Source organism: Drosophila virilis, chromosome 2 (assembly GCF_030788295.1).
Source record: "Drosophila virilis strain 15010-1051.87 chromosome 2, Dvir_AGI_RSII-ME, whole genome shotgun sequence".
NCBI classification, from domain to species: domain Eukaryota; kingdom Metazoa; phylum Arthropoda; class Insecta; order Diptera; family Drosophilidae; genus Drosophila; species Drosophila virilis.
Window position 1 is genome coordinate 11,899,415 of NC_091544.1, and position 27,992 is coordinate 11,927,406.

Genomic DNA, 27,992 nt, shown 5'->3' on the forward strand with positions numbered 1-27,992 from the left:
CTGCGTTTTTTACTTGGAACGCACACTTCAACCCTGAATACCAGCCAGCCAGCCAACCAGTCTGACAGTCTGCCTACGTCAACTCCTTTACCACCATTATGATTGTGCGGTTGCTGGTTCGTTATTCTAGCGGAGGGAACGCGCCGGTGCCGGCTTCCACCGCTTGACACTTGCAGATTAGTAAAGTGTTGAGTCTTAAATATATTTCCTGCTAATTGCTTTGCCCACAATTAGTTCTGCTCCATATATACATACATTATGAAGGGCCCGGGAGTCGCCTACAGTTGCACTGTCTCAGCCCTGAGGACATGCAATGATTTGCATTCTTTTTGTTTTGTTTCCACATGTGTCCCGTGTTGCGGCTTCAGGTGTTCTTTATTCTTTTCCTGAATTAACTTTTTGCTTGATTCATGACTTTTGGTAATTTTAGTTCTCATTTCCGGTCAGATTTGTGGGCGCTGCCACTTCTAAGTAAAGTGAAAAATGCAGTGTTGTTTACTCTGAAAAGCGAAGAGTTTTCCAGACCGCCTAATGCGATTTTAGATTGGCGCCGTCTGGTCTGACATTTTCATAAGAATCTATTAACAAAATGAACAGTTATTTGGGCAACAAATGAACTGCTAACACAGGTACTCTCCGTTAAATCCTGCGACAATTAAAAGGCACACATACGCATATCCTACAAGCACACACACATATACAGATTCACAGCCATGCGAATGGATTCATATAGCAAAAATAAAGCTACATATTTCATGGCAGACGGAAGTTCAAAAAACAAGCAACAAAAGTCGGCAAAAAAGGGTTGGCAATTTCAACGCGAACATTTGGATGATGTGTAGACCTATTCAAAAGCAAAATGCAAAAAAAAATATGTTATATAAACAACAAAAATAAAGCAATACGCAATTCGTTGTAGTTGTTTTTGACATTTTCATTTTGAGATTGGGTGTATGTTTGTCCTATCTACTTAACACTCTTTATCTAACTTACACTGCTTTACTTTATTAACAATCTTCTTACTTTCTTTTTTCCTATTTATTGTATTTTCTTTATTAATATGGCAAATTAGGATTATTTTTAATTTTACTTGAGATCACTTTTTTTCCTACTTACAACCTTCTGCTTAGATGTAGGCTCCAATAGCGTCACTGACAAAATTAGCTGTGAAAAGGGGCACAGCTGGCCGGACTGGCAAATAAAACACCTCCATCGGTCGGTGATGCTATTTAGAAAATTGTATCCTTTAACTAGGCTTTTAGCATATAATTATATTGTACAATCTTTTGAATAATGAGGAAGACACTCGTTTTGTCGACCATTAATAATTAAATAAATAAATAAATAAAATGTGTGTGGGTGTAAATGTATGCGATTTTTGCCGAGCTTCAATCTCGTCAAAATCACTTCCGTTCAGTTTAGTTTATACCATAAAATAATCTTAACTGAGAGTCTGTGTGCTTTCGTTATTTTACATATAAATATGTCACAAAATATTTTGGAAGAATAGTTTAGCTCCCAAAAAAATAGATAATGCCTGAATATCTTTGATCCAATAAGGTTAATAAAAGACAAGAAGCTAAGAATACTACATATGGATTTGATAGCTAATAAATAATCATGTATTTTAGCCAATATTAGCATATATATACAAGCGTGTAGGGTATCTAGAAGTCGTACACTTTTGCCGAAAAGTGTATTGTAGTTTTGGATTTAAGTAAGCTAATTAACTATTAACTGAGCTCGTGTAATGTCGACCCAAGTGTGTCGTCAATCAATTTACACTCTAGACAATTTATTGTTGTTGCATTTGAAAAGAAAACTTTTGGCCGGCTGTCCAAATGGCCAGGATTGACCTCAAACTAACTAACGGCAGATTAAGTTGTGTGGGTTATATTATCAGCTTATTTGTGGATGCAGCACTGGCAGCAGTTGCTTCTGGCATATATATAGTTTGGGAGAATATTTGATTTAATTGTTGCCCTGTCAAAATATTTAGCTGTCCGAGTGTTCAATAATCGAGGTCGGTGCAAAAATCGAAACTTTTTCGATGATTTTTTTTTTAATATCTCGGGTAATAGCTCCGCGCGGAGATATGACGTTCCAAAACGACATAACTCCGCGCGGAGATATGACGTTCCAAAACGACATAACTCATCGCGGAGATATGACGTTCCAAAACGACATAACTCCGCGCGGAGATATGACCTTCCAAAACGACGTTCCAAAACGATATAGCTCTCCGCTCGGATAGAAATAGCTCCGCGGGGAGATATGACGTTCCAAAACGAAAAAATTCCGCGCGGCATAATGGATAATAGCTCCGCGGGGAGATATGACGTTTCAAAACGACATAAGTCCGCGCGGTATGATAGGTAATAGCTCCGCGGGGAGATATGACGTTTCAAAACGACATAACTCCCTCCGCTCGGATGCAAATAGCTCCGCCGGGAGATATGACGTTCCAAAACGACATAACTCCAGGCGGCATGATGGGTACTAGCTCCGCGGGGAGATATGACTTTCCAAAACGACATAACTGCACGCGGTATGTATGATGGGTAATAGCTCCGCGGAGAGATATGACGCGCGGAGATATGACGTTCCAAAACGACATAACTATGCGCGGAGATATGACGTTCCAAAACGATATAACTCCGCGCGGAGATATGACGTTCCAAAACCACAAAACTCCGCGCGGAGATATGACGTTCCAAAACGACATAACTCCGCGCGGAGATATGACGTTTCAAAACGACATAACTCCGCGCGGAGATATGGCGTTCATATATTAACTATATGACGTTCCAAAACGACATAACTCCAGGCGGCATGATGGGTACTAGCTCCGCGGGGAGATATGACGTTCCAAAACGACATAACTATGCGCGGAGATATGACGTTCCAAAACGACATAACTCCGCGCGGAGATATGACGTTCCAAAACCACATAACTCCGCGCGGAGATATGACGTTCCAAAACGACATAACTCCGCGCGGAGATATGACCTTCCAAAACGATATAACTCCGCGCGGAGATATGACCTTCCAAAACGATATAACTCCGCGCGGAGATATGACGTTCCAAAACGACATAACTCCGCGGGGAGATATGACGTTCCAAACCGACACAACTCCGCGCGGTATGATGGGTAAGAGCTCCGCGGGGAGATATGACGTTTCAAAACGACATAACTCCCTCCGCTCGGATGCAAATAGCTCCGCGGGGAGATATGACGTTCCAAAACGACATAACTCCAGGCGGCATGATGGGTACTAGCTCCGCGGGGAGATATGACGTTCCAAAACGACATAACTGCACGCGGTATGTATGATGGGTAATAGCTCCGCGGAGAGATATGACGCGCGGAGATATGACGTTCCAAAACGACATAACTATGCGCGGAGATATGACGTTCCAAAACGACATAACTCCGCGCGGAGATATGACGTTCCAAAACCACATAACTCCGCGCGGAGATATGACGTTCCAAAACGACATAACTCTGCGCGGAGATATGACGTTTCAAAACGACATAACTCCTCGCGGAGATATGACGTTCCAAAACGAAATAACTCCGCGCGGAGATATGACCTTCCAAAACGATATAACTCCGCGCGGAGATATGACCTTCCAAAACGATATAACTCCGCGCGGAGATATGACGTTCCAAAACGACATAACTCCGCGCGGAGATAAACGACATAACTCCAGGCGGCATGATGGGTACTAGCTCCGCGGGGAGATATGACGTTCCAAAACGACATAACTGCACGCGGTATGTATGATGGGTAATAGCTCCGCGGAGAGATATGACGCGCGGAGATATGACGTTCCAAAACGACATAACTATGCGCGGAGATATGACGTTCCAAAACGACATAACTCCGCGCGGAGATATGACGTTCCAAAACCACATAACTCCGCGCGGAGATATGACGTTCCAAAACGACATAACTCCGCGCGGAGATATGACCTTCCAAAACGATATAACTCCGCGCGGAGATATGACGTTCCAAAACGACATAACTCCGCGGGGAGATATGACGTTCCAAACCGACACAACTCCGCGCGGTATGATGGGTAATAGCTCCGCGGGGAGATATGACGTTTCAAAACGACATAACTCCCTCCGCTCGGATGGAAATAGCTCCGCGGGGAGATATGACGTTCCAAAACGACATAACTCCACGCGGTATGATGGGTACTAGCTCCGCGGGGAGATATGACGTTCCAAAACGACATAACTGCACGCGGTATGTATGATGGGTAATAGCTCCGCGGGGAGATATGACGCGCGGAGATATGACGTTCCAAAATGACATAACTATGCGCGGAGATATGACGTTCCAAAACGACATAACTCCGCGCGGAGATATGACGTTTCAAAACGACGTCCCTCCGCGCGGAGATATGACCTTCCAAAACGATATAACTCCGCGCGGAGATATGACGTTCCAAAACGACATAACTCCGCGCGGAGATATGACCTTCCAAAACGACATAACTCCGCGCGGAGATATGACGTTCCAAAACGACATAACTCCGCGCGGAGATATGACGTTCCAAAACGACATAACTCCGCGCGAAAAATGCAGTGTTGTTTACTCTGAAAAGCGAAGAGTTTTCCAGACCGCCTAATGCGATTTTAGATTGGCGCCGTCTGGTCTGACATTTTCATAAGAATCTATTAACAAAATGAACAGTTATTTGGGCAACAAATGAACTGCTATATGACGTTCCAAAACGACATAACTCCGCGCGGAGATATGACCTTCCAAAACGACATAACTCCGTGCGGAGATATGACGTTCCAAAACGACATAACTCCGCGCGGAGATATGACCTTACAAAACGACATAACTCCGCGCGGAGATATGACGTTCCAAAACGACATAACTCCGCGCGAAAAATGCAGTGTTGTTTACTCTGAAAAGCGAAGAGTTTTCCAGACCGCCTAATGCGATTTTAGATTGGCGCCGTCTGGTCTGACATTTTCATAAGAATCTATTAACAAAATGAACAGTTATTTGGGCAACAAATGAACTGCTATATGACGTTCCAAAACGACATAACTCCGCGCGGAGAATGATCTTCCAAAACGATATAACTCCGCGGGGAGATATGACGTTTCAAAACGACATAACTCCGCGCGGTATGATGAGTAATAGCATCGCGACATAGCTCCGCGCGGTATGATGGATAATAGCTCCGCGGGGAGATATGACGTTGCAAAACGACATAACTCCGCGAGGTATGATGGATAATAGCTCCGCGGGGAGATATGACGTTCCAAACCGACACAACTCCGCGCGGTATGATGGGTAATAGCTCCGCGGGGAGATATGACGTTCCAAAACGACATAACTCCGCGCGGAGATATGGCGTTCCAAAACGACATAACTCCGCGCGGAGATATGATGTTCCAAAACGACATAACTCCGCGCGGAGATATGACGTTCCAAAACGACTTAACTCCGCGAGGTATGATGGATAATAGCTCCGCGGGGAGATATGACGTTCCAAACCGACACAACTCCGCGCGGTATGATGGGTAATAGCTCCGCGGGGAGATATGACGTTCCAAAACGACATAACTCCGCGCGGAGATATGGCGTTCCAAAACGACATAACTCCGTGCGGAGATATGACGTTCCAAAACGACTTAACTCCGCGCGGAGAATGATCTTCCAAAACGATATAACTCCGCGCGGAGATATGACGTTCCAAAAGGACATAACCCCGCGCGGAGATTTGACGTTCCAAAACGACATAGCTCCGCGCGGAGATATGACGTTCCAAAACGACATATTCCTTCGCGGAGATATGACGTCCCAAAACGACATAACTCCGCGCGTTGATATGACGTTCCAAAACGACATAACTCCACGCGGAGATATAACCTTCCAAAACGACATAACTCCGCGCGGAGATATGACGTTCCAAAACGACATAACTCCGCGCGGAGATATGGCATTCCAAAACGACATAACTCCGCGCGGAGATATGATGTTCCAAAACGACACAACTCCGCGCGGAGATATGACGTTCCAAAACGAAAAACCTTCGCGCGGAGATATGACGTTCCAAAACGACATAGCTCCGCGCGGAGATATGACGTTCCAAAACGACATAACTCCACGCGGTATGATGGGTACTAGCTCCGCGGGGAGATATGACGTTCCAAAACGACATAGCTCCGCGCGGTATGATGGATAATAGCTCCGCGGGGAGATATGACGTTGCAAAACGACATAACTCCGCGAGGTATGATGGATAATAGCTCCGCGGGGAGATATGACGTTCCAAACCGACACAACTCCGCGCGGTATGATGGGTAATAGCTCCGCGGGCAGATATGACGTTTCAAAACGACATAACTCCGCGCGGAGATATGACCTTCCAAAACGACATAACTCCGCGAGAAAAATGCAGTGTTGTTTACTCTGAAAAGCAAAGAGTTTTCCACCGCCTAATGCGATTTTAGAGTGGCGCCGTCTGGTCTGACATTTTCATAAGAATCTATTAACAAAATGAACAGTTATTTGGGGAACAAATGAACTGCTATATGACGTTCCAAAACGACATAACTCCGCGCGGAGAATGATCTACCAAAACGACATAACTTCGCGCGGAGATATGACGTTCCAAAACGACATAACTCCGCGCGGAGATATGACCTTCCAAAACGACATAACTCCGCGCGGAGATATGACGTTCCAAAACGACATAACTCCGCGCGGAGATATGACGTTCCAAAACGACATAACTCCGCGCGGAGATATGACGTTCCAAAACGACATAACTCCGCGCGGAGATATGACGTTCCAAAACGACATAACTCCGCGCGGAGATTTGACGTTCCAAAACGACATAACTCCGCGCGGAGATATGACCTTCCAAAACGACATAGCTCCGCGCGGAGATATGACCTTCCAAAACGACATAACTCCGCGCGGAGATATGACGTTTCAAAACGACATAACTCCGCGCGGAGATATGACGTTCCAAAACGACATAACTCCGCGCGGAGATATGACGTTCCAAAACGACTTAACTCCGCGCGGAGAATGATCTTCCAAAACGATATAACTCCGCGCGGAGATATGACGTTCCAAAACGACATAACTCCGCGCGGAGATTTGACGTTCCAAAACGACATAACTCCGCGCGGAGATATGACCTTCCAAAACGACATAGCTCCGCGCGGAGATATGACGTTCCAAAACGACATAACTCCGCGCGGAGATATGACCTTCCAAAACGACATAACTCCGCGCGGAGATATGACCTTACAAAACGACATAACTCCGCGCGGAGATATGACCTTCCAAAACGACATAGCTCCGCGCGGAGATATGACGTTCCAAAACGACATAACTCCGCGCGGAGATATGATGATCGTTTTGATGATTTTTTTGTATATTTCGGTCAAATAATGCCCAATTTTGCAATTTCATACCATTTCTGACTCGTAAGGATCAGTTTAATCGATTGGCATAAACTTTAACCTCTTACTTGTTTAATTATTTTACATGTCTCTTTTGTTGTAGCTGTGTATCCAATTGTGAGAAAGTATTTTTTAATAAACATAATTTAAAAATTTTGCATCAATAATCTTTATTTACCACTGATTTTTGTTTAGCAGCCAATTGGCTTTTTAATTATTTTCTGATAGTTCTACATTGTTGGTGGCACTTTTTCAAGATCGCTTCTTAGCATAAACTTAAATTTCATCTGTTCCAATTTTGACCACCGATCAGTCAGGTATTTAGTACAGCCAGTGTCTGGAGGAAATTGATTTTTTAAAGTAGAATTAGCTGTTGCTCCACTGTGTTTGGGCTGTCTTGAGTTCGTTAGTGGCTCAGGCAATAAAAATGCGCTCAAGTGTCGCCTGCTTAAACGAATTGTGTTCATTTCGGTTGTTGTTGTTGTTGTAGATTGGATGTTACTGCTTCGTCATTACAAGAAACCCGTGCAATATTCAGCGACGAGAATGCAACACGCCGCACAACAACAAGCACGGCAGCAAAAAATTTTTAATTAATTTTTAAATTTTTAATTTCAAAAATAGAATTTTTTTAAACAATATATATATTTTCTTCGATTTTTCTTTAATACTTACCTCTAACAGTGGAGTCACTTTAAAATAAACTAACAGTTCTAGAGCCACTGAACAGTTAAAAGTTCTTTGCAAGAAAAAACATTGCATACTTTCAGGAATTTTCATTTAAGATTCAAATGCAGCAAACTAGCAATAGATGGCGTTTAATTAACATCCGAAGAAGGTATGTCAAGAAGGCTTAAAAAACAAAGACTCTGAATATCCTATGCAATGTCTGATTATTTATCACATATTCAGATGTACGAAAAACTTATGTGCAATTTTAATAAATGCATAATAAATTATGTTTTGCACATACGAAGCGAACATAAATTTATAACATTCCTGCGAACATTTACATGATTCTGCAATGAGTCCTCTCTAAAAATAGTGCACCGCACATGCATAAATTAATGGACTTCCTTTGGAGTTCCCATACAAGCAATTTGCCTATGCCAGGCCAGAGCAGCGAGCACGCCTGAACAGCGTGTTCCACTAATTATAATGACAAATCGGTCAATTATAATGTCATGTCGTAAATTTCCAAAGCAGCATCGATCATGCCAATGACTGGAATATTGAATAAGAGTGCTCGTAAATTATGAAAAATGAAAATGAACGTAGCCGGGCAGCTATATTAAAAAAGGGAGCAACAATATTGCAGGAAATCTTCGCGTAATTAACTAAAATGCAAACAGGACTCATATCCCGGAACGGGATAAACTACAATTGCAGCTACGCAAAAAATTAAAAAAAAAATTTCGACTGAGCTGCAGCTAAGCCCGAAGCCAATTTCATGAAGCCAAGCACCGGCTACAGAGCTGTCAGAATGGCAATCCACGCGCCACGCCCACCATATTAAAAATCAACTAAAAAGGACGTGCGGGCGTGCTGCCAGCGTCGTTCAACCTGTCAGTTGGCAGAGCCAGGCAACAAACGTGCAGTTTTCAAATTTATGGCCGACACGCACTGCTGCACGCCCCCAAAAACACAGATTCGCCACAGATATATATATATATAGATATCCCCGCCACCATCCCGCCTCCCTGATCCCCGAGGTAAGCGTGTTCGCTTAACGTTCATCATGCCACAGACACTTTTAAGAAAATGTTCTCTGTTGCATTGTAAATTATTTTCGCAGCAGAACTGTTTACTCTGGCACAGCAGCAGGAGGGGAATTGCATGGTCAGTAATTGCCACAGTTGGACACAGTGGGGGGACAATGGCGCGCAACGGTATATAGTAGGCCATAACCAGTTACTTTAGCTGTCCATCAGGCAGCTGACCGCAGAGGGCACGGCAGCATCATCTCAACGTTTACTCTGGTGTCGGCCCATGTCTCGGGGAATTTTTCGCATTAAAATCAGAAATCGGTGCGGCACATTCTCTTTTCGCCAAGTTTATGGGCCCAGCATTCATAGTATTTCACACAGATTGCTGGGGCACCGTTCCAGAGGTCCACAGCGTGATTGCTGGCCAGCGATAAGATGACATACCAAAGCTGCTCTACGCTCACCACGTTTTGTCTTTTGGGCCTACATTTATAAATAGCTGCGGCTTGGCGCATGCAATCAGTGGAATATTTTTATTTATTTTCATCTTTTTTTTTTTTGCGTTTGCAATTCCCAATCCCTCAGAGGCAATAAAAACCAAATGACGACACGCAGACGCCAAACACGTCCGGCCGACCGCAAGCAAGGCCGTTCAGCGACCTTCAGCTGGCACTTACAGCTTTAGCTCCAGATGCTGGTTGTAGGTCCTGTTCTGCATTTATGGGCCCGTTGGCAGCAACATCATTATGATCAACATTATCAACTCGCATGCTCAGCTTGGCGTAATGAAACAGATCTGTTAACGAGCGTCTTCGACTGGCTCTTAATTGGCCAAATGCATCTATAAAAGCCTCCGCCTGACTTCTCTCTTATCTAAAGCCGTTTCCGCATTTCGCTGTCACAACTGATAGCCCCATTGTTGTCATACCCTGAGCTCATTCAAGTCGGATAAAGAGAGTATAGTGCTTTTGTGCTTATGTATGAAACAGGCAAAAGAAAGGATGTCTTTCCGAACCATCTAGTATATTCTTGATCAGCATCAACAGACGAGTTTATCTCACATGTCCGACCGAACACTCGTTGGTTCGGTTCGGTCGTCTATCCATTCAATCTTAGTACCTGTATCTTTCAAAGTGGGTCTTTCCAAATATCGATCTTTCAGTAAATATCAATCTCAGTATGCGATTTATCAAGCATATTTTGGAAATTATGGGAGATAGAGACAAACTTATGATATAGGCTTTCGTATAGTATAAGCAGATTCAGAATATTTATGATACGCCCACCCCACCGTCCCTACCAAATTGGAAAAAAACCATTTATATGTGTATAGCCTTGAGCTTTGGTGTTTATATACCTCCTGCTTCTATATTTATATCTTTTAAATATCATAGAAATCGGACAACAAACATCGAAGTTATTCAAAAACATAATCATATAGTTTGGGTCTGAGGGATGTAGATGCAAAGCCGCAGCGTGTGTGTATGTGTGTATAGAAGCATATCTTCAGTTATTGTTACATCGTCTCGATGCTGGACTCAGGGTATCAGCTAGTCGAGCACTCCTGCTCGACTTTTTGTTGATGCTGTTGTTATGGAGCATCATCCCTTTGTCACTTGTTGGTATCAATTAAAGTTTAATGATAATGTCCCGAGTGTCAGTTACCGATCGCCGTTGGCTGCATGTTTTTAATCAATTTTAAATGGCTATTTACATTTCGTGGACCTGTTTGCTCCCTTTGTTGCAGCAGCCCCCGCTGTGGAGCAGCCATTTATAACAGCGACTGCGGTTTCAGTTTAGTGCTCTTTATTAATTCACTCGATTTATTTTTTATTTTTATATATTTTTTTGTTGTAATTTTTCACATTGCAAGTTACTTAGGCTCTAATTAGGATAGTTTATGCATTTAGGTGCGTACGTGCTTTTGGGCCAAATCGTTAGAGCTTGGCCACGTTCGTTATATGAGTAAATTATGGCAAGTTGCTAGGTAAAATTTTGCGGTTCGTTCAGTTTAGGTGTAAAGTTTAAATTACATTATATTAAATTAGAATACCAACAACTACAATAAATTAATTAAAACATTAACTAAGCATAAAACAAATTCGTTTACAGCCACATAAGCATGCACACACACACACATTCAAAATACACGCACACTTGCTGTAGGGGAATGTAGGATAAAGTAGGACAGAGAGTCGTGGCCGTGGGTTGACAATCTAACTAAGAATACTTATGTCACAAAGACACTGGCTGAAGTTGGTATTCAAATATAGGATTAATCTTGATAAAAAGTGATTAGCTTCAGCTTCTCAATACAAGCTGTTGCATGGCTTTTATACTTAAGCAGCTTTTTCAACCCTAACAGTACGTGTAAGCTACGTTCAAAGTCTTACTGGTAAAAGTTTCCAACGATTCTATTTAAGGCTGAAAGGTCGTCTAACAGTTGCAAGCACATGAATGTTGCACTTGAGGATGAAATTGTGCTTTCGACTGGTGAAGATAATGAAACCCTTTTAGCTTGTGCTTCATATGAAAAAGCTCGATTAACTGGAGAAAGCACTTGAAATTTGTCTGGAATGTTACGATGGCTAAAAGATCAATCAGCTCAACAATATGTTCCTTTCACTCAAACTAACTGTAATTCTCATCAAATCGATTATCCAACTATCGATTACAACTTTCAGCTCATGTCATTGTGATTGTATAAATGAAGGCTAGTTTATATTAATTTAAGCTACGCTAACTACAATACGACTTGGATCACATGTGTATGAAATGAATTGCCGCTGCAGCTGTGGCAGCTGGGCAGCCGAGCCAATCGAGGCAGCTGAGGCAGCTGGGTCAGCTCGGGCAGCTCGAGAGTTGCCGCAGTACAGCTGTGGCTTCAACTACTTGAGCTTCAGAAATGTCAACAACGCCTTTTGTATCAAGCTGCGATCAATGGTCGAGTCGGCGGTGTAACGCACACCGCTTAGGTTGCCATCGTTGTGGTCCACGACGCCATATTCGCCAACGATGAAGCCGTCGTCGGTTTTCTCCTCGACGCGATACTTGCGATAGTTGCGTCCCTCCACCACATAGGCAACTTTATCTTCATCTGACTCATCTGTGCTGCCCCTGCCCTCAGCATCTTCATCGCCACCGTCACCAACACCATCATAGTCGTTGGCATTTGCGTTGGCGTTGTACACCACCGAACCGCGTCCCCGGTCTATGCCGCGATTGCGACCGTGTTGCGTTGTTGTTGTCGCTGCTCCATTGGATGTTGTTGATGTTGTGGTTGCTGGACTGGCTGGTGTTGTGGCTGTGACCAGTGCGCCACTACCGCCGCTGCTGCTGCTGCTGCTGCTGACACCCTGCAATCCATGGGCTCGTCCGTTTGTCATAACACTTACGGACTCTTCAATTTCGTAATTCTGCTCTGGGGTCGGTGTGTAAAGCTCGGCGCGTTCGGTTGTAAAGTGTGGCAACATGGTCGCATCGCCAACTGGCGATGCGGCAACAGCGGAGGATGAGGATGATGAGCTGCTGGAGCTGGAACTGTATGAATAGGCGCTAATGCCGGATGCTGCTGCGGGCGATGCATGTTGGTGTGCAAATTTGGAAACACACTTGACTAGATCTGGCAGTGAGAGAGAGAGAGAGAGAGAGATAAAGAAATATGTAGGTGAGTAAGAGAGAGGTTTGATAAGTTCAAGTTAAACGTGCGTGGTCTCTCATAATTACACTGTGCTGCAGACTTGCAGCTGGGGGTTAAGCTGTAGTCGAACTAATCGTTAGCCTAATTACAGACTCATAAATTTGACCAGCATGCAGCGAATGCAACGCCCAACTAAATAGTTGGTACTCTGCTATGCAAAACCTGCAGCACAGTGTAATTTGCTTGGGCCCAAGACTCACCTCTATTGGGCAATCCTTTGGCATTTTGATTAGAATGTTGAAGCGACAGTGATGAATGCTGACGTTGCTGTTGTTCCCAACATGGACGATGATGTTGCTGATGCTGATGCTGCCGCTGTTGCTGGTAGTCGCTTGTGCTTGGACTCTTTGATAAAATTGGCTCCAATAGATGGCGCGCTGGCTGCGGTTGCGGTGCATTCAATAAATCATAAGGTAATTTATCCAAATTGAAGAGTACACGACGCGGCTGCGAATTGCCCGCACTCAGTGCAGTCTGTTGTTGTTGGTGCTGCTGCTGCTGTTGTTGCTGGTGCAGATGATGATTATGACCACTGTGATAATGGTGGTGCCAAGTGCTTGGCCTAACGGTGGGCAGCGTGCTGCTCGTTGCCGTCTGGGATTCCATGGATCTGCTTGTTGTTGTCGTTGTCGTCTGCGCCTCGCCGAATGCAATCCGCGAGACAATTGCTGGCCGACGCGAGGGCACAAAGGTGGTGGGAGCAGGGCCCGTTGGCACAGTTGCTGGCGTTGCTGTTGTTGCCGCTGTCAATGTAGCGCCTGTTGTGGTGGGCGAGCTGTTCGTGCCGAGAGTGACACCGGTACCGGTTGTAACAGTATGCGGCCAGTAGGTCTTGGCGGGCTCACCATAGACCTTAGCTGGCTGCGAGTATACTTTCGCTGGCTCTGAGTAAAACTTTGACGGCTGTCCATAGACTTTGGCCGGCTCCGAATATACCTTCTCTGGCTGGCCATACATCTTTGCCGGCTCTGAGTAGACCTTAGCTGGCTCCGAGTAAAACTTGGAAGGCACACTGTACATTTTCGATGGCACGGAATAGAACTTGGACGGCTCCGAGGTGAGACGTGGCATGGGCTTGAGGCTGTCGCTCACGTTGCGCTGTGCCTCCGCCAAGATACCGGCTGAATGATGCCAGCCGCCCGGCACATGGAGATCATCCACGTTCTGCGATATGGAGCTGTATGATATTGATCTTGACTGGGGTCCATGGCCCTGCTTCGTGTCGTGATAGATCACCGTCTGGAACGGCAGCAATTTGTCATCACCCGCAACAGACTCATGAGTGTTTGCCTCAGACACCGCCTCCGCATCGTTGGCTCTCTGATTTATGCGAGTGGCATTTCGCCCAGTCGCAGCAACAGCAGCAGCGCCTCGAAACGCCACCGAACTGGAGCGGCTGGAGGTTGCTGCCGCCAGCAATGGTGCAGCCAAAACATTTTGTATATTGGAGGCGCTGTTCAGCGAGTCGCTCTCGACATCCATGACATCGGCGGCCAGGCGTGGCTCCGTCTCCTCAATGGACAGTTCGCTCTTGTGCGAGCGATTGACAAAGTCCACGCCGATTGCACTCGGTGCGCTGCTTCTGTGGGACTGGGAATGGGATTGCGTGGCAGGTGGCTTGAAGGCTGGCGGCTGCGTCCGGCTAATGCGACTGCCACGCTTGCTGGAGGAGCTGACGCTGACAGCCACCACCTTGACCTCTTCGCTGGACTTTGGCTTGCTGGTTGATGCTGCGGGCGCATCCTCTAGAAAGACAATCTTGCTGCCTGTGGTCACTAACTTGACAACCTGCTTGCCATCGGCATCTGTCTGATGCTGCGCATTTGCGTTGCGGTAGCGCGTCTTGTGCTCCAAGCTTCTGGCATTGTTCAGGCGACCAGCAGCGGGTGCCTCGAGCTCCTCATCGCTGTGCAGGCTGCGCTGCTGTTCGTCGTGATCGAGGAACAGCTTGAGAAACTCATTGCCCGCAATGAGCTCACTCTGACGACCCGTTGCCAGTGCCGGGGCAGGGGCGGGAACAGGTGCAGGGGCTGGCCGCGTATAGCCGCAGCACAACATCTGCAAGTGGAAGGAAAAAAAAAGAAACAAATGGGAATGATTTAGTTAGATTCATGTCAATTGCCTCGCATTTCGCTTCAATGCGATTTTTATGCAAATCAGCTGCCGCATGATGCAGTTACCCGACCCCATGCTTATCTCAGCGATATATTTATAAATTTGCGTAATTAAAACATCATTCGCTGCACACAAAGACATTTATGTGTGCCACAAATGTCTTCTTGCTCCGCAGATATGACATTTGAATAATAATGCATTGGGCTTATTAAGACATCAATGGAATGCTGCGGCTACCTTTGAAGTGCTTCTGGCTTGTGGTGCATGTAAACATCTGGACGGTGTCATAATTAACTGACAAATGGCTTGTTAAAGCGTATGCAAGTGCCAGCTAACGAAGACTTTATGCAAATGAATTACCCTCATTTTGCCTATCGCTTTCAGATCTAAGTGATATTTATCTCATATTAATCGGGAGAATCTTTGGATTTACGGTTGCTTAAATGGCAGCTTTAGGCATATTTCATTAGATATTTTCTTTGATATATCGATTGTGCTTATCTTTACATTCAGTTTATCTTAAGATATTGAATAACCCTGTTCACACATTCTTTCACATTACATAAATTACAGCTGAAAATAACTCGCAGTACTTTTCGACCGAGTCAGAACGGATATCTTCAGCACGGTAAAAATGTACGGCTTTGTTTATATGTTTCTAATAGCAAACATCGTACATGTTGAGTTATCTGGAAATATCATGGAAAACAAAATATTTTGCCATACAAAAACTCATATTTCTAACGCTCCTTTCCATAAAGCTACATAATATAGTATTGCTAGAGTCTTGACTCATATCAAGGAAGCATATTTAAGTTAGTAAATGTCGAGAAAATTGTATTACCCTATAGGGTATAGGGTATAAAAGCCGATATTATTAAACAACAACGGAATCTTAAACGAAAACCTTAAAAACTTGCGACAGTAGCTAAACTAGTTTACTTTCTTCAAACCAATGCTAATTAAAACAATCTCAGCTCTCAGCTAATTCTGTGAATATATTAAATTCACTAAAAATTAAACTAAATATAACAAAATTATGAATCATTTTCAGTGTCTCATTTCGTTAACCAGAAGTCGGCTTTCATTTTGAAATGATACGATGATTATTTGGAAAAAACCAAGCATTAAGGTCAAGAATGTGAGCAACAGCTGCATTAAAACATGACTGTTTCTTAAGGACCTCAACCAAATGCAAAACATTTGTGCTTGATTTGCAAAGAACTGTAATTAGGCCATAGCCATTAGCTGTTAACAATTCAGCGTTGACCTTCCCTTTACCCGCGCTGTTGCTTTCTGTTGCAATGAACTCGCCTCTAATGCATATTGTGTGCTTGAACTATGTGTTCAGTTCAAAATAGGCATAAATCAAATCAATGCAGCACAAAATGCCGCCCCACACAAACTTTGAACGTCCCACAAATACAAAAGACTTAGGACACGAACTTGCCCTGCAACAGTCGTCAACACACAAATGACGTATAAAACATATTTATTGCATTTGGCAAAATCAGCATAACTAATTGTAATCGCGATAAATCGCATAAAGCTCTGGGTCATAAAATCAAATGCGATTGGAAAGGCGTAAATTGAAAAAGCAATAAATAAAACAAAGAAAAAATATAAATTCAATTATATATATATATATTTTTTTTTTTTTTTTGCATGCTCAACAATTTATAAAATAATAACATAATTATTATATAAAAAATGTAAAAAACATATATAAGTAATGACAACAACAACCACAACAACATCCGGCAGCTTTTCGAGCATAATGCAAACAGCTTGACAGCGCAGCGATGTGCAATAATAACAACAATAGCAACAAGAACAACAACAAATGGAATTGAGTGGGCGCTAAACGCTAGGCGACTGTCGCCTGCCGCTGTTGGTGTTGTTGTGGCTTAAGACTAAACATTTCTAGATCATATTTAAGCGATTCAATCTAACAATTGTTGGCAGGCAGCATTAAAGCAAGCAAAACACCTTCGCACATGTGCTAAAATTACAGTGTAAACAGGCGCAGGCAGCAAATGGGCGACTGGCCAGTTGCCAGTTGCCAGTTGCCAGTCGGCAGTCGGCAGTTGGCAGTTACCCAGTTACCCGATTGCCAGTTGCGAGTTAGTCACCAGTGAGGCGGCTCGCCTTGCCTTTTATGTCTAAAATTGCAGAAGTAACTGCTGCTGCGGGCAGTGAATGAGCATTTAACATTGACACACAAATCGCTGAAAGTTAATAACAATGCGAGCGCAACTTAGAACAATGGGCCCAAAAGGGCTCCCTCGGCGCGGTGTCACCTAATATTTGCTTAACCGAATTGGACACCAAAAACGTTCTAAAAAAAGCATATTACTAAAAGTGACCACTTTATGTTGCTCTGTGGCATTCCTTTCCATTGTGGCGGGTTACTTGAACCGAGTAGTCAGTGCCGTGGCAAGTTTAATGAATGAAATGCGCTCGCACCAAAAATAGATTGGGCTAAATGATTGAGCATTAATCTTGATTGATTTATCAGAGCTCCGATTTGGTCGGACAATTGGCAAAATGCTAATCCTGTTAGACATTCTTTTGCACTTAGCTGGCCAGTTATCGGCTAGCGTTTATCATTTATCATTTATCATTCAATTGTTGGGCCTCTCACAACAGCGTTGACAATTTTCACGGCTGTCAACTTAGCGGATGTGTCAAAGTGCCACATTCGCAACTTATCAAAATGGGCGCTTAAAATTGTCTTTTGAAATTCTAAACGCTTCTACGTATCGCTGCCAGTTGTCGGTGGAACTCAATGAGATATCCGCCTTAACCAATAGTCAATAGACCTGTTGTCATGTATCGAACAATTAAGCAATAATCACCGCCTTAATGAACGCTCTCAGTGTACTCCAGCTTTAAGCTGGCGTACGGCAGCTCAATTGGCTTTCAAGTGCCGCTTCAAAAACTTCCAATTTAATTAGCCACAAGCATCCATCGAAAAAGAATTGAAAAAATGAGGCGAACAAGTTTTTTAATGAGTTGGCTTTCATGGTCCAGCTGCGCCCCCTCTTCAAAAAAAAATAGGTTGTCAAATTCAATTACGTTTCGCTTTCAATTTGAGTTTCAGATTCGATTTCAATTTCATCCGTTTTATTTTCGACTTTGTATGCAAATTTCGGAAGTGCAAACATTAAAAGTCACTCATTGGGGCTGCGAAGCAACAGCTGCTAATCAATTAGGCGTCTCCACATGATTGATGGAGCGCTGAAAACGGGATTCGGTTGCATAAAAAACGAATGACTCAAGACACGAACTAGCCACACACAGTGCGCCTGGAGATTTGCATAAAGCCCAAAACACGGAAAAAGTCGCCAGGCTATAATAATGAAAACTCTTTACATATATATTTTTTTGTTTTTATCAAAATTCGTCTGGTCAAAACAGGCAATGCAACAAGAATTGGCCTGTCCGCATGCATTTTATGGTGTGGCCGTAACGCTTGTGGCCAGCGGCATTTGTAGTGGGCGTTGCAGCGTTGAAAGGAGCAGCAGTAGCAGCAGCAGCAGCAGCCACAACACAGTTGCCACAATGTGAATGTGTCAGCTGAGGTCTGTGTCTGTTGCCAAGCGGCCATTGTTTAATTGCAGCTAACCACCCGCGGCCGCTCAGCTGTTGTGTGTGTGCAGCTTGCCACTTGCCGCTTGCCACTTGCAGCCTGGCATCTTATGACTTGCCAGTATCGAGCCATCGATCTTCGGCCCCACATAAGGGCGCTCAATGCCATCCAACCCGATTGCAGCGCTCAGCTTGTGTGTCTCTGTCATAATAACACACATTTATTAATTACACAGCACAACAAAACTACGCTACACTGTTCCATATATATGCTTGCTAATCGTCAAATGCATATCACACACAAACACACATATACTCGCACTACTTGCATGAAAGAAAAGCTGACGCTGGCTTTAGAATGTTGTTGCTCCACGCGACGTTGCACCGCGCCCCACTATGCCGCCTCCTCAATCAACGTCCCGCCCGCTGCGCATAATTTGCAAATTGCCAGCGTCATCGACTGCAACTCCAACTGCAACTGCGACTGCGACTGCAGCCCGCCAGTTGCCGTTTTAGTTTGCAGTTTTGAGTTTCAGTTTCGCATAACCGCGCTCAAATCGCGTGCAATTATTTAGCCTGGCTTTTGCCGCAGTCGAGTTTACTTTGGGCTGCTTTACATTACACACAATCAGCTGTGTCTGTGTCCAGCGAGCGCAGTCAATAAAGAGTCCATTGCAGCCACAACAGGCATTAGCATTAACCAACAGAAATAAATAATAATAAAAATGCATTCGCATTGCAGATGATTTGGGCCAATAAATGCACAAGCCAGACTGAATATAGACACCATTATGGCCAGCAATTAGTCCATTTATTACTCTAGCCGATCTAAAAGCATTGGCCAAGTGAGTAATTGAGCTCATGTGCAACTGCAACTGCAACTGCAAGTAGTACAACGGGACTGGCATGGCCAAGCCAAATGGCCATCTGAGTGTTATTTCAAAGGGTTGGCCAACACGAATCGATTTGTTGCGCTATGTGCAACCGTTTGTGTGTCTGTGTGTGTGTGTGCTCCCGCATAAATACATATTTGCCCCATATGCGTAATAAATCATGCCACACAATCAGACAACAGCTCGCATTCCACATCCATCTCTAAAGTTCAATGTCGAGAATTGTGTAGACGTTGCATGGGATAAATATGTGAAGCTATGAAACTAGTTGGTTTGCCAGCGAACAGCGGCTCGCATATATCTTCTCTTAATGAATTAATGAATATAAACAATCTATGGCAAATACTGGATGTACCCTTAATAAATTTATAGTTATATGCATTAGGCTGAGCTTGTTTAGGTGAAGTTGAACTGTGTTGATGCCAAGCATAATTGCATTATGGCCCCAAGATTCAGCTGTAGAGACAAGAAAATACTTTTGGGAAAGAGCTAGTCAAAATAATAAGCAACGAAAGACCCAACAAGGAATTTATCTAATCTTATTTGGAACGCATTTTTTAAGTAAGTGTCTGACTATGAGATGATGCACAAGTTTAAAATCATTTTCAACGGTTTCAGGGTATAATTAGAACCTTCAAGAATGTGGAAAAGCAACGGAACGAAACGCTAAAATCGTGAATCAAACCAGTGACAGTTTTTATTTCAGATTTGCAGCCCTGATCGTATCCACGCTTATATAAAAATATATATATGTATATATCGTAGTGCTTAGTTTACAAATACAAGCTAATATACTAGAAATAATTATGCGAAAAAATACACTTACCAACAGCAGGAATACCAATTTATGATACCAGCAAAAGTGTGCCATGCCGTTCTTAATTCTGTGCAGTTGCATTTGCTTTGACTCCGTCAGCTGGGGAGTTGGTAAAGGATCCAATTTATTGGGCGTTTTTATCAGGCACTTTGATTTCGACTCTTGTTCTTATCGACTCCTTAATGAAGCTTACTTTCTTTGCGCGACAAGTGATTCATTTGGCCGTTTGTCTTGTCTGCAGTTGAATCATGCTGAAAATGGATGACATGCTCCAGGGTCACCGTCTTTCCGCTTTGCGTGTTGTTGTGCCGATAGCTGTTTGTGCGTCTGGCAGTGTGTGTGTGTGTGTGTGAAGGTATTTGATGATGTGACTTGTTAATCACTGAAATTAAAGAACAGAAGAAGCGAGTAATTAAGCAGTGCCTTCATTCCAAATGGAAAGACAAGTTAAAACTTTGAAGGGGGTTTTTGGCATGGCCACGCGAGAGTGCACGACTAGGTGATACCTTAGACAAATTCCAAAGTATATGTATAAAAAATATGCATATATTTAATTTTTGCACACACCTATTAAATACAGTCGAATGATCTGTCCTGTATATGAGGCTGTTGCCTGTAGCTATAACTGAAGTTCCTTTTCTTGGAATAGATGAAATATTTCGTTTATATAACTAACTAACTAACTAAGGGATATAAATATTTATGGTATTAAGAAAAATCTACCACAAAATATCAGTTCACATTCCAAATTGAATTGATGAATAGATATCGGGCTTAATTCGAAATCAAGGCCGGGCTTGCGCCAAACCAGCTGAAACCCAAAATTTCCATTATTTTATTTATCAAGAATTAGTTGACTAATTAAAAATTAATTGTAAAAAAATAGTTGGGCTCACAACAAGAATTCCTTTGGAATAACAATAATATTCAAAATAATATTGCAAGCCTTTGAAGTTTTCACATTGGTTCAGTCTATTACTGACTCTATTACAAACTCTATAGTTTGTTTATTGAAACTTTAAAAGACTTGCGAGAAACCAGACTGTTTAATATGTATAAATGGCTAAATGGGCGCGTGAGGTCAGAACATCGAAATGATTGTCGGCCGGGGTCTTGACGCCGTGACAATCATCGCTCAGGTGAACATCAAAATTGCAAAATGATGCATAATTTACAAAAGCCATTGCCTGGCATTAGCATTAGCAAAGCGAAAACAAATTCATTGCGATCGGTAATCAATAAGCGGCTGTAGAAGATACATACTCAAATGTCAAGGTGCATTTCACACTTGCGCAGAGCGAGCGGGGAGGCGCAAGCAAAAATACAGCAAAACAGACAGAAATATTTAAACATTTGCAGCTCATTTTTAAAAGTTGCCAAATGCGATTGAGTCACGGCTAGAAGAATCATTGAACTTGTCTGGCGCAGCGGCTGTTTGGCTGCGACGGGGCAGCATTTGCCACAACAAGTCGCAACAAGTTGCAGCAGTTCCAGCCGCAACAGCAGCCGCAGGCAGCCCCAGCCCAAGACCAGGCAGATGCTAAGCTGTTTTTTCTTAAGCAATTTCAAAATATTTATAATTAATGACAAATATTTTGATAGCCACAACAATTGGCATGTCATTGGGGCCTGGCTGGGCCTGTGCATTGTGTGTCTGAGCCAAGTTGGCCAAATCGTTAGCATACTCAGTTTGCCGCCGGCGCACATTAGCCTTTAGTTGATTTTTATTGCCAATTGGCGCCCTTTATGCCTCAATCTTAGCTTAATTTAATTAAAGCTTCTAAGTAATTAGCGCGCAGACACAGTATCAGGCATTTCCGCTAAGCCAAGTCCGTAATTAAGCCGTAAACTCTGAGCCAAGTCAAATGTGGCTTCAGCTCACAGCGAATACACAAGAATCAATGGTATTTATTGGCAAACCGAAGACTAAATACTCTTGTCCACATAGGGACATGTTTGTAGGATAGTAAAGCTCGTCTAGGCCAAAATTATTCAAAATATCTTGAGGAACAGAAAAGAAATGTTTTTCGATCTATGCCTCTTGACCATGACTCTATCGACTGACAAACTTATGATACATTTAACAAGAGTATGCAAAACAAAAAAGGCTAAAAATAGTTGTTGGACAAAATAAATGTAAAAAAAAACAGCAGCAACATAAGCGAGACACAAGACGAAATGCTAGCCAGTTGGCCAACATCGTAAAACCAGTTCTAATTCTTATCAAGCCTTCTTCACGGGCCATATAATTACTCATAGTCGCAGCTTTGGGCCGCAGAGCGTTCAATGGCTTTTAATTATCCAGGAATTTGTGTGTGTGCAAAACAAAGCAATATGTTTATGGCCAGAATTCGGCTCATTAAAAATGAAAGTTTCTTGGCTAACAAAAAAACGTCTAAGCTAAACTTGGCTCATTAATTAGACACGGACAACTGTTGGATATGGAAATTCCTTTGTATACACTATCTTTTAGATTCTGCTACTGCTTCTTATTCGCATTACACCCTTGTGCAGAGTACTATAAATTGGCTACCAAGTTTGTAACGCGCAGATTTTATGATTCTAAATAACTAAATATATTCTTGATCGGCATTTGAGAACCTACTTAGTTGATTAAGCTTTGTTTAACTAGACAGAATCGCACTTATATATTACACAGCTGTCATAAATATTAGCCATATAATAAAGCTATTAAATATATTAAAGCAATATAGAAAGAAAAGTCCCAATATATGAGTTAGCATTTGAGGGCTTCACTATTCGCCTAATATATCTGTATATCGGGCTAATGTATTATGCAAATTGGTCGAAAACAAATCGTTTATAAGCAAGCAAGAGTATTTAATATTCGGCGTACAAAAGAGAACTGCTTCTTGTTCTTCTTGTCTTCACTTGTCTCTTGTCTCAATCCGCTTGTGACGCATTTCTTATGAGCTGTTTTATCTTTGACAGCTTGACAGCTAGTTTTTAAGCTATTCTCGTTTCTGCTGTAGCTTGTATAACCGATCATAGGGGGAAAAGTAAAAGTTCTAATCACATTCCGCAAAGGTCGTTGTTATCTCGAAACCAGGCGCCTGCTCCACTGCACTCTCCGACATGTGTATCCACTTATTAAACTGGCCAGCTCAGTTGAGAGCTGCACCCATATCAGAGCCAGAAACAGAACCAGCAACAGAAACATGGCATCAGCTGTAAGCTCGCTAGCGTTAAGGCCAAAAATGTATGCGATATTTGCCCGAGCGTAACTTGTTTGAACTTTACGTAAATCTATTGAACGTGCACATGGGTTTTCAAAAAATTTGGAAAATGCATAGCTAACTTTTATATAAATGCATCAAATTTAGTAAATAAAATCTATTTCTAGATTCAGGCCATTTCATGCCAACATTGGTTCAAAACAAAATGTTCAATTTGTTGTAGTTTTTAAAATGTTTTCCGAAAATTAAATCCTGATGATGAAATACCAATGCATGCTAACTTAACGCCTAACAGAGATCTGTTTAAAAAAAATATATATATTATTTGTAGTTTTCCACATGTCTTATCAAACTATAAATAAAATCGTATTCCTAATGAAAGTATTAAGAAACAAGTAAGAGGTGCTAGTCGGGAGCTCCCGACTAGGGGATACCCTGAACCCTCTTCTTCTAACATCAAACGGATGCTGATCAAGAATATATATACTTTATGGGGTCGGAGATGCTTCTCCTTCTGCCTGTTGCATACATTGGGATTTTGCACAAATACCATAACCCGTTTTTGAAGGGTTCAGGGTATAAAAAGCTTGAGTTAATTTGCAAAATTTTGTCAATAAATAACAACAAAACGATATGCATAAAAAGTCGCAAAGGTCTGAGAATGTTGTGGGAGTGGAAAAACTATATTGAGCACTCAGAATGGAGTTGCAATTATTAATGTTGCATTGGTGGCGGTTAAAAGAATATGTCTGTGTCACTTGGCAATGGCACTTGATGCTGGTCTTGTTCTTGGTCTTGGACTTGGCCGGTTGATTCTCGTGCATGCCCATTGGCGTCAAAATTGTGCGATATTCGAGCAGTTAGTATATAAATTAGAATGCTAATCGATAGCTATGGATACGCCCAGAAAAGCAATAGACAATAAACCTAGGGGCACAATAGAATGCTGACAATTCCGGTTAATAAACTTGATTTAAAACCAGAAGTGAGCTAGGAGCATGGCAAAGACACAGTCAGAGGCAAATAAATTGCTACTAAGTACGACATGGGACAGCACAATAAAATCGAATCAAATTGAATCGAATCGGAGTCGCAATCGCAATCGCAACATAAAGTGTGTAACAAATGGGTCGCCGGTGGAATCAAGTGTTGGACTATGTGACAAATTGTCAAACATTCTCGAAACAAAGGCAAAATCACACGCGACGAGGCAGAAAAAAGCCCGATTGCAATTCATTGACAATTGACGGCGACCGCAGCGAGTTGAGGGACGGGCAGGCTCAAAGCCAAGCCAAGGGAGAGGCCACACGGCGTATGCGCTATTTTTTTTTTTATTTTTGTATTTTTTTGGTTTTTTTTCAGGCTTGCTGCCAGGCAGACTGCCAAATAATAGTCAAGCAAAAGTAAAGCAAACTTAAGCAAGTGGCCGCGACCATAAAGTTGTTTATATTTCCATGGAATTTCTTAAGAGTTTATTGCACTTCTCGCATACCCTGTTGCCATTAAAAATGTCTAAGCCAGTTTGTCATAAAGTTTTGTAACAGTTGCACAAATATCTTAAATATAAATTTATGTTCTTTGACAACATAAGTCGCAGAGCCCAGCCTTGTGCAGCCTTAGCTTATTTGGTAGGTGGCTACTTATAGATTCTATATAGCATTTATTTTTAGACTAACGCGAATACTCTGCGACTTGTTGAGAGTGAAAGAATTTTAATAAAAATACAGAGCATCTTTCAGCTTACAATTACAATCTGCTTATTTTTGAGATTTCTGCTGATGTTGGTTTTATTTAGAGCATTTGCTAGACTAACACTCCATAGTTAAGCATTCGCACTTGTTTTATCATCATAATTATTGTCATAGAGTTTGCCATTGCAGTTGAAACGCAATATAAATAGTGCAACAGGTTTTTTTTTGCCTATCATTTGCTACTGTTGTTGCCAACGACTGCAAACAATTTGTTAATTTTGCTTAGCGGCGTTAATTGTTTTGGCCAAAGCTCAGGCGAAGCATTTTTGCTGCTGCTGCTGCTATCTTGTTGGTATTACGAAGTATGTTTGGCTGGTTGCCGACTGCACCGCAATTAAGCTTTTAATAATAATTTGTATTAAAATAGTTGAACGACTTGAGTTTGGCAATGGGCTGCCGTTTTGCAATTTGGCATAGAATGTGCCGCAAATAAATTACAGAAATTGTTAATAAATTTGTTTAATTGTTGCCAAGCATGGGCTTCACTTTTCAAATATAAATATGGTGAAAATGTAAAAGTACCCAAGAAGTAGGTTAAAATAAACGGATTTATATCTTAACGTGTGCAAGACTTTTTCTGAAAAGCTGCTTGGCTTAAACGTCGAAGCGTCTGACTTACCAGCAGTAGGTCGCCGGTTCAAACTCAACAGAAAATCACAAAGAAAAAGGCAATACAATTGATATATGTTTTTTGAACTAGCAAAAAGAAAAATTAATAAAAGCTAATATCAAATGCGCAAGAGACCAATAGAAAACTAAATATGAAGCATACTTAAAAAGGGAGATAGAAAATCCTAAAAAAAAAAAAAATATATTTAAATTGTTACAATTTTCAATTACAAGCAGCTTAATTTATTTGACTATGTACCTTGAATAAAATGCAAGCCAGACAAAAGAAATATTGACTTACAAAACTTGAGCCCTAAATAAAAGCCCCATAAATAGACAGAAACACACACACACACACTCAATTACATTAAGCCGTTAATTATGACAAACAAGTTGGTAATAGATTGGGGCGTCAAAATAACAGCTGCATCTAGCTGGGGCAAATTACTAAATTATAGTTGCACGTCCCACAATTTGACAAGCCCTGCGTGAGAGCTCATTTGTCCATAAAGTACATTCAAATATAACGGCCGGACATTGCGGCAATCTATGAGAGACCGTGCGATAAACATCTGCTCAATCAAAATTGATCTACACGCCCGTCAATCAAACAGGAGACAAAAGCGTCAAAGAGAAAAAGAAAAAAAAAGCATTTTCAATCGATTTCGATGGCTAATGCATGCCACAAAGGCTAACTGTAAGGCACAGCAGCAGCAACACACACAGACACACACACACACACAGACACTTTCATCGGTGACCTTGACGCTAACCACTGGCTATTTATTTAGTTTTTTTTTCTTTCGGTTTTTTGAATGCCTTTTTTTCTGCACCTTTTTGGCCGACATATTTTCAGAGCAGTTGCAGTCTCTTTGGCTCTGGCTTTGGCTTGAGCTCGGGCTTAGGCTTTGGCTTTGGCTTGGGCCGTGCAGATTTCTAAACACAATTGAAGACAAATCCACTTTATAGCCGTCAAAAAATGTACGAGAGCAACAAAAACAAACAGCGTTGAGCAAGGCAGCAAAAATTAAAACTTGGCAAAAAAAAAAAAACAAACTTCGAGTACAAGCTGCAAAAAACTTAAAGCCAAAAAAATGCTAAGCATAAAAACGCGTTTGCGCATAAAAAAAAATATATAAGAAAAACGTTTTGGCCAATTTTAGCGATTTTGTTTTTTTTTTTCTTCTTATGTATTAACCGTTACTTTTTTTTACATGCTGAGCTTACCAATGCACCCACCACATTTGTTGTTGTGCTCGTTGTAGTTGCTGTTGTTGTTGTTGTTGTTTTAGCTGGATTTTAATCCCGTGCTGTAGTTGTTGGCGTTGTTTGTTGTTGTTGTCGCTATTGAAGTTGATTATTTGTATTTGATTGTTTGCTTTCTATATTGCGAGCCGTTTATTGTTGTTCTTGTTATTGGTGTTGCTGTTGTTATTGTTGTTGTTTTTGTTGTTGTTCAGTGCATTTGTTGCTAAGCCGTTTGCCGAATTGGAGCAATATTGGCGCGCGCTATAATTGTACGAATTTTTACGACGATTTGTTTATGGCTTTTTAAAAATGTGTTCGTTTTAATTTTAAATTAATTTCTTTTGCTTTTACTTTTTACCAGTTTTGGGCTTACAGTTCGTTGTTATTTATTTATACTGTTTATGTTTTTATTTATATATATATATATATATATGTTTTTTTTATCTTAGCCGCACTCACACACTCTGAAAACTATATATTTAACTGACTTTGTCGAAATGCTTGCATTAAATAATGCAATTTGTTTGATGATTTGTCGCGTTGCTGTTTGGGGCCAACGTTGCGTATACAATATATTTCTAGATAACTTTTGGTACGGTCCTTAAATATGTTTTCAGCTGTGCTCGGGGCTGGCAAAAATGCTTAAGAAAAACTTCTTGTCTTAAGGCCAGTGGCAGTCGCAGTGCCTGGCAAATGACTTTCACGAGACAAACGAGCAGCGGCAACAACAAATTATGTTCGAGAATCAAATTTGAAATGAATTTTTGTGCAGGTTGTGCCGTGCGTCCGTTTGGCTACAGCGTCCACAATTAACTGAATTCCCACAGCGATCAGAAAACTGATAAGTGCTTGCTGCTGGCTAGCGCCCAAGAAGGCTGGCAAAAGCTCAGTAAGCCAGAGACTGAGGCAGAGCC

At 42.1% G+C, this 27,992-nt stretch overlaps 1 protein-coding gene across 2 annotated transcripts; it reads right to left on the bottom strand.

Annotated features, from left to right (window-relative positions):
* Nucleotides 1-10,952: 10,952 nt before the first annotated feature.
* On the bottom strand, nucleotides 10,953-27,952 carry LOC6629477 (pneumococcal serine-rich repeat protein). 2 transcript variants are annotated; one of them, XM_032440064.2, is made up of 5 exons: nucleotides 27,437-27,952; nucleotides 27,058-27,339; nucleotides 20,283-20,655; nucleotides 13,058-14,915; nucleotides 10,953-12,779 (listed from the first exon to the last, which is right to left on the bottom strand). In XM_032440064.2, exons 3-5 carry the CDS (start codon nucleotides 20,352-20,354, stop codon nucleotides 12,046-12,048), a joined length of 2,664 nt encoding a protein of 887 aa, XP_032295955.1. In that variant the 5' UTR covers nucleotides 20,355-20,655; nucleotides 27,058-27,339; nucleotides 27,437-27,952; the 3' UTR covers nucleotides 10,953-12,045. The 2 variants fall into 2 exon arrangements, with proteins under 2 accessions (XP_032295955.1, XP_032295956.1); XM_032440065.2 differs by having other exon boundaries at nucleotides 27,070-27,952.
* Between the last annotated feature and the right edge of the window lie 40 nt (nucleotides 27,953-27,992).

Coding starts and splice junctions, on each gene's coding strand:
- LOC6629477 (XM_032440064.2), bottom strand. CDS start 20,354: ATGCAACTGCACAGAATTAAGAACGGCATGGCACACTTTTGCTGGTAT. Junction 14,916..20,282: donor AATTGGTATTCCTGCTGTTG/GTAAGTGTATTT, acceptor TTCCACTTGCAG/ATGTTGTGCTGCGGCTATAC. Junction 12,780..13,057: donor CAAAGGATTGCCCAATAGAG/GTGAGTCTTGGG, acceptor TCTCACTGCCAG/ATCTAGTCAAGTGTGTTTCC.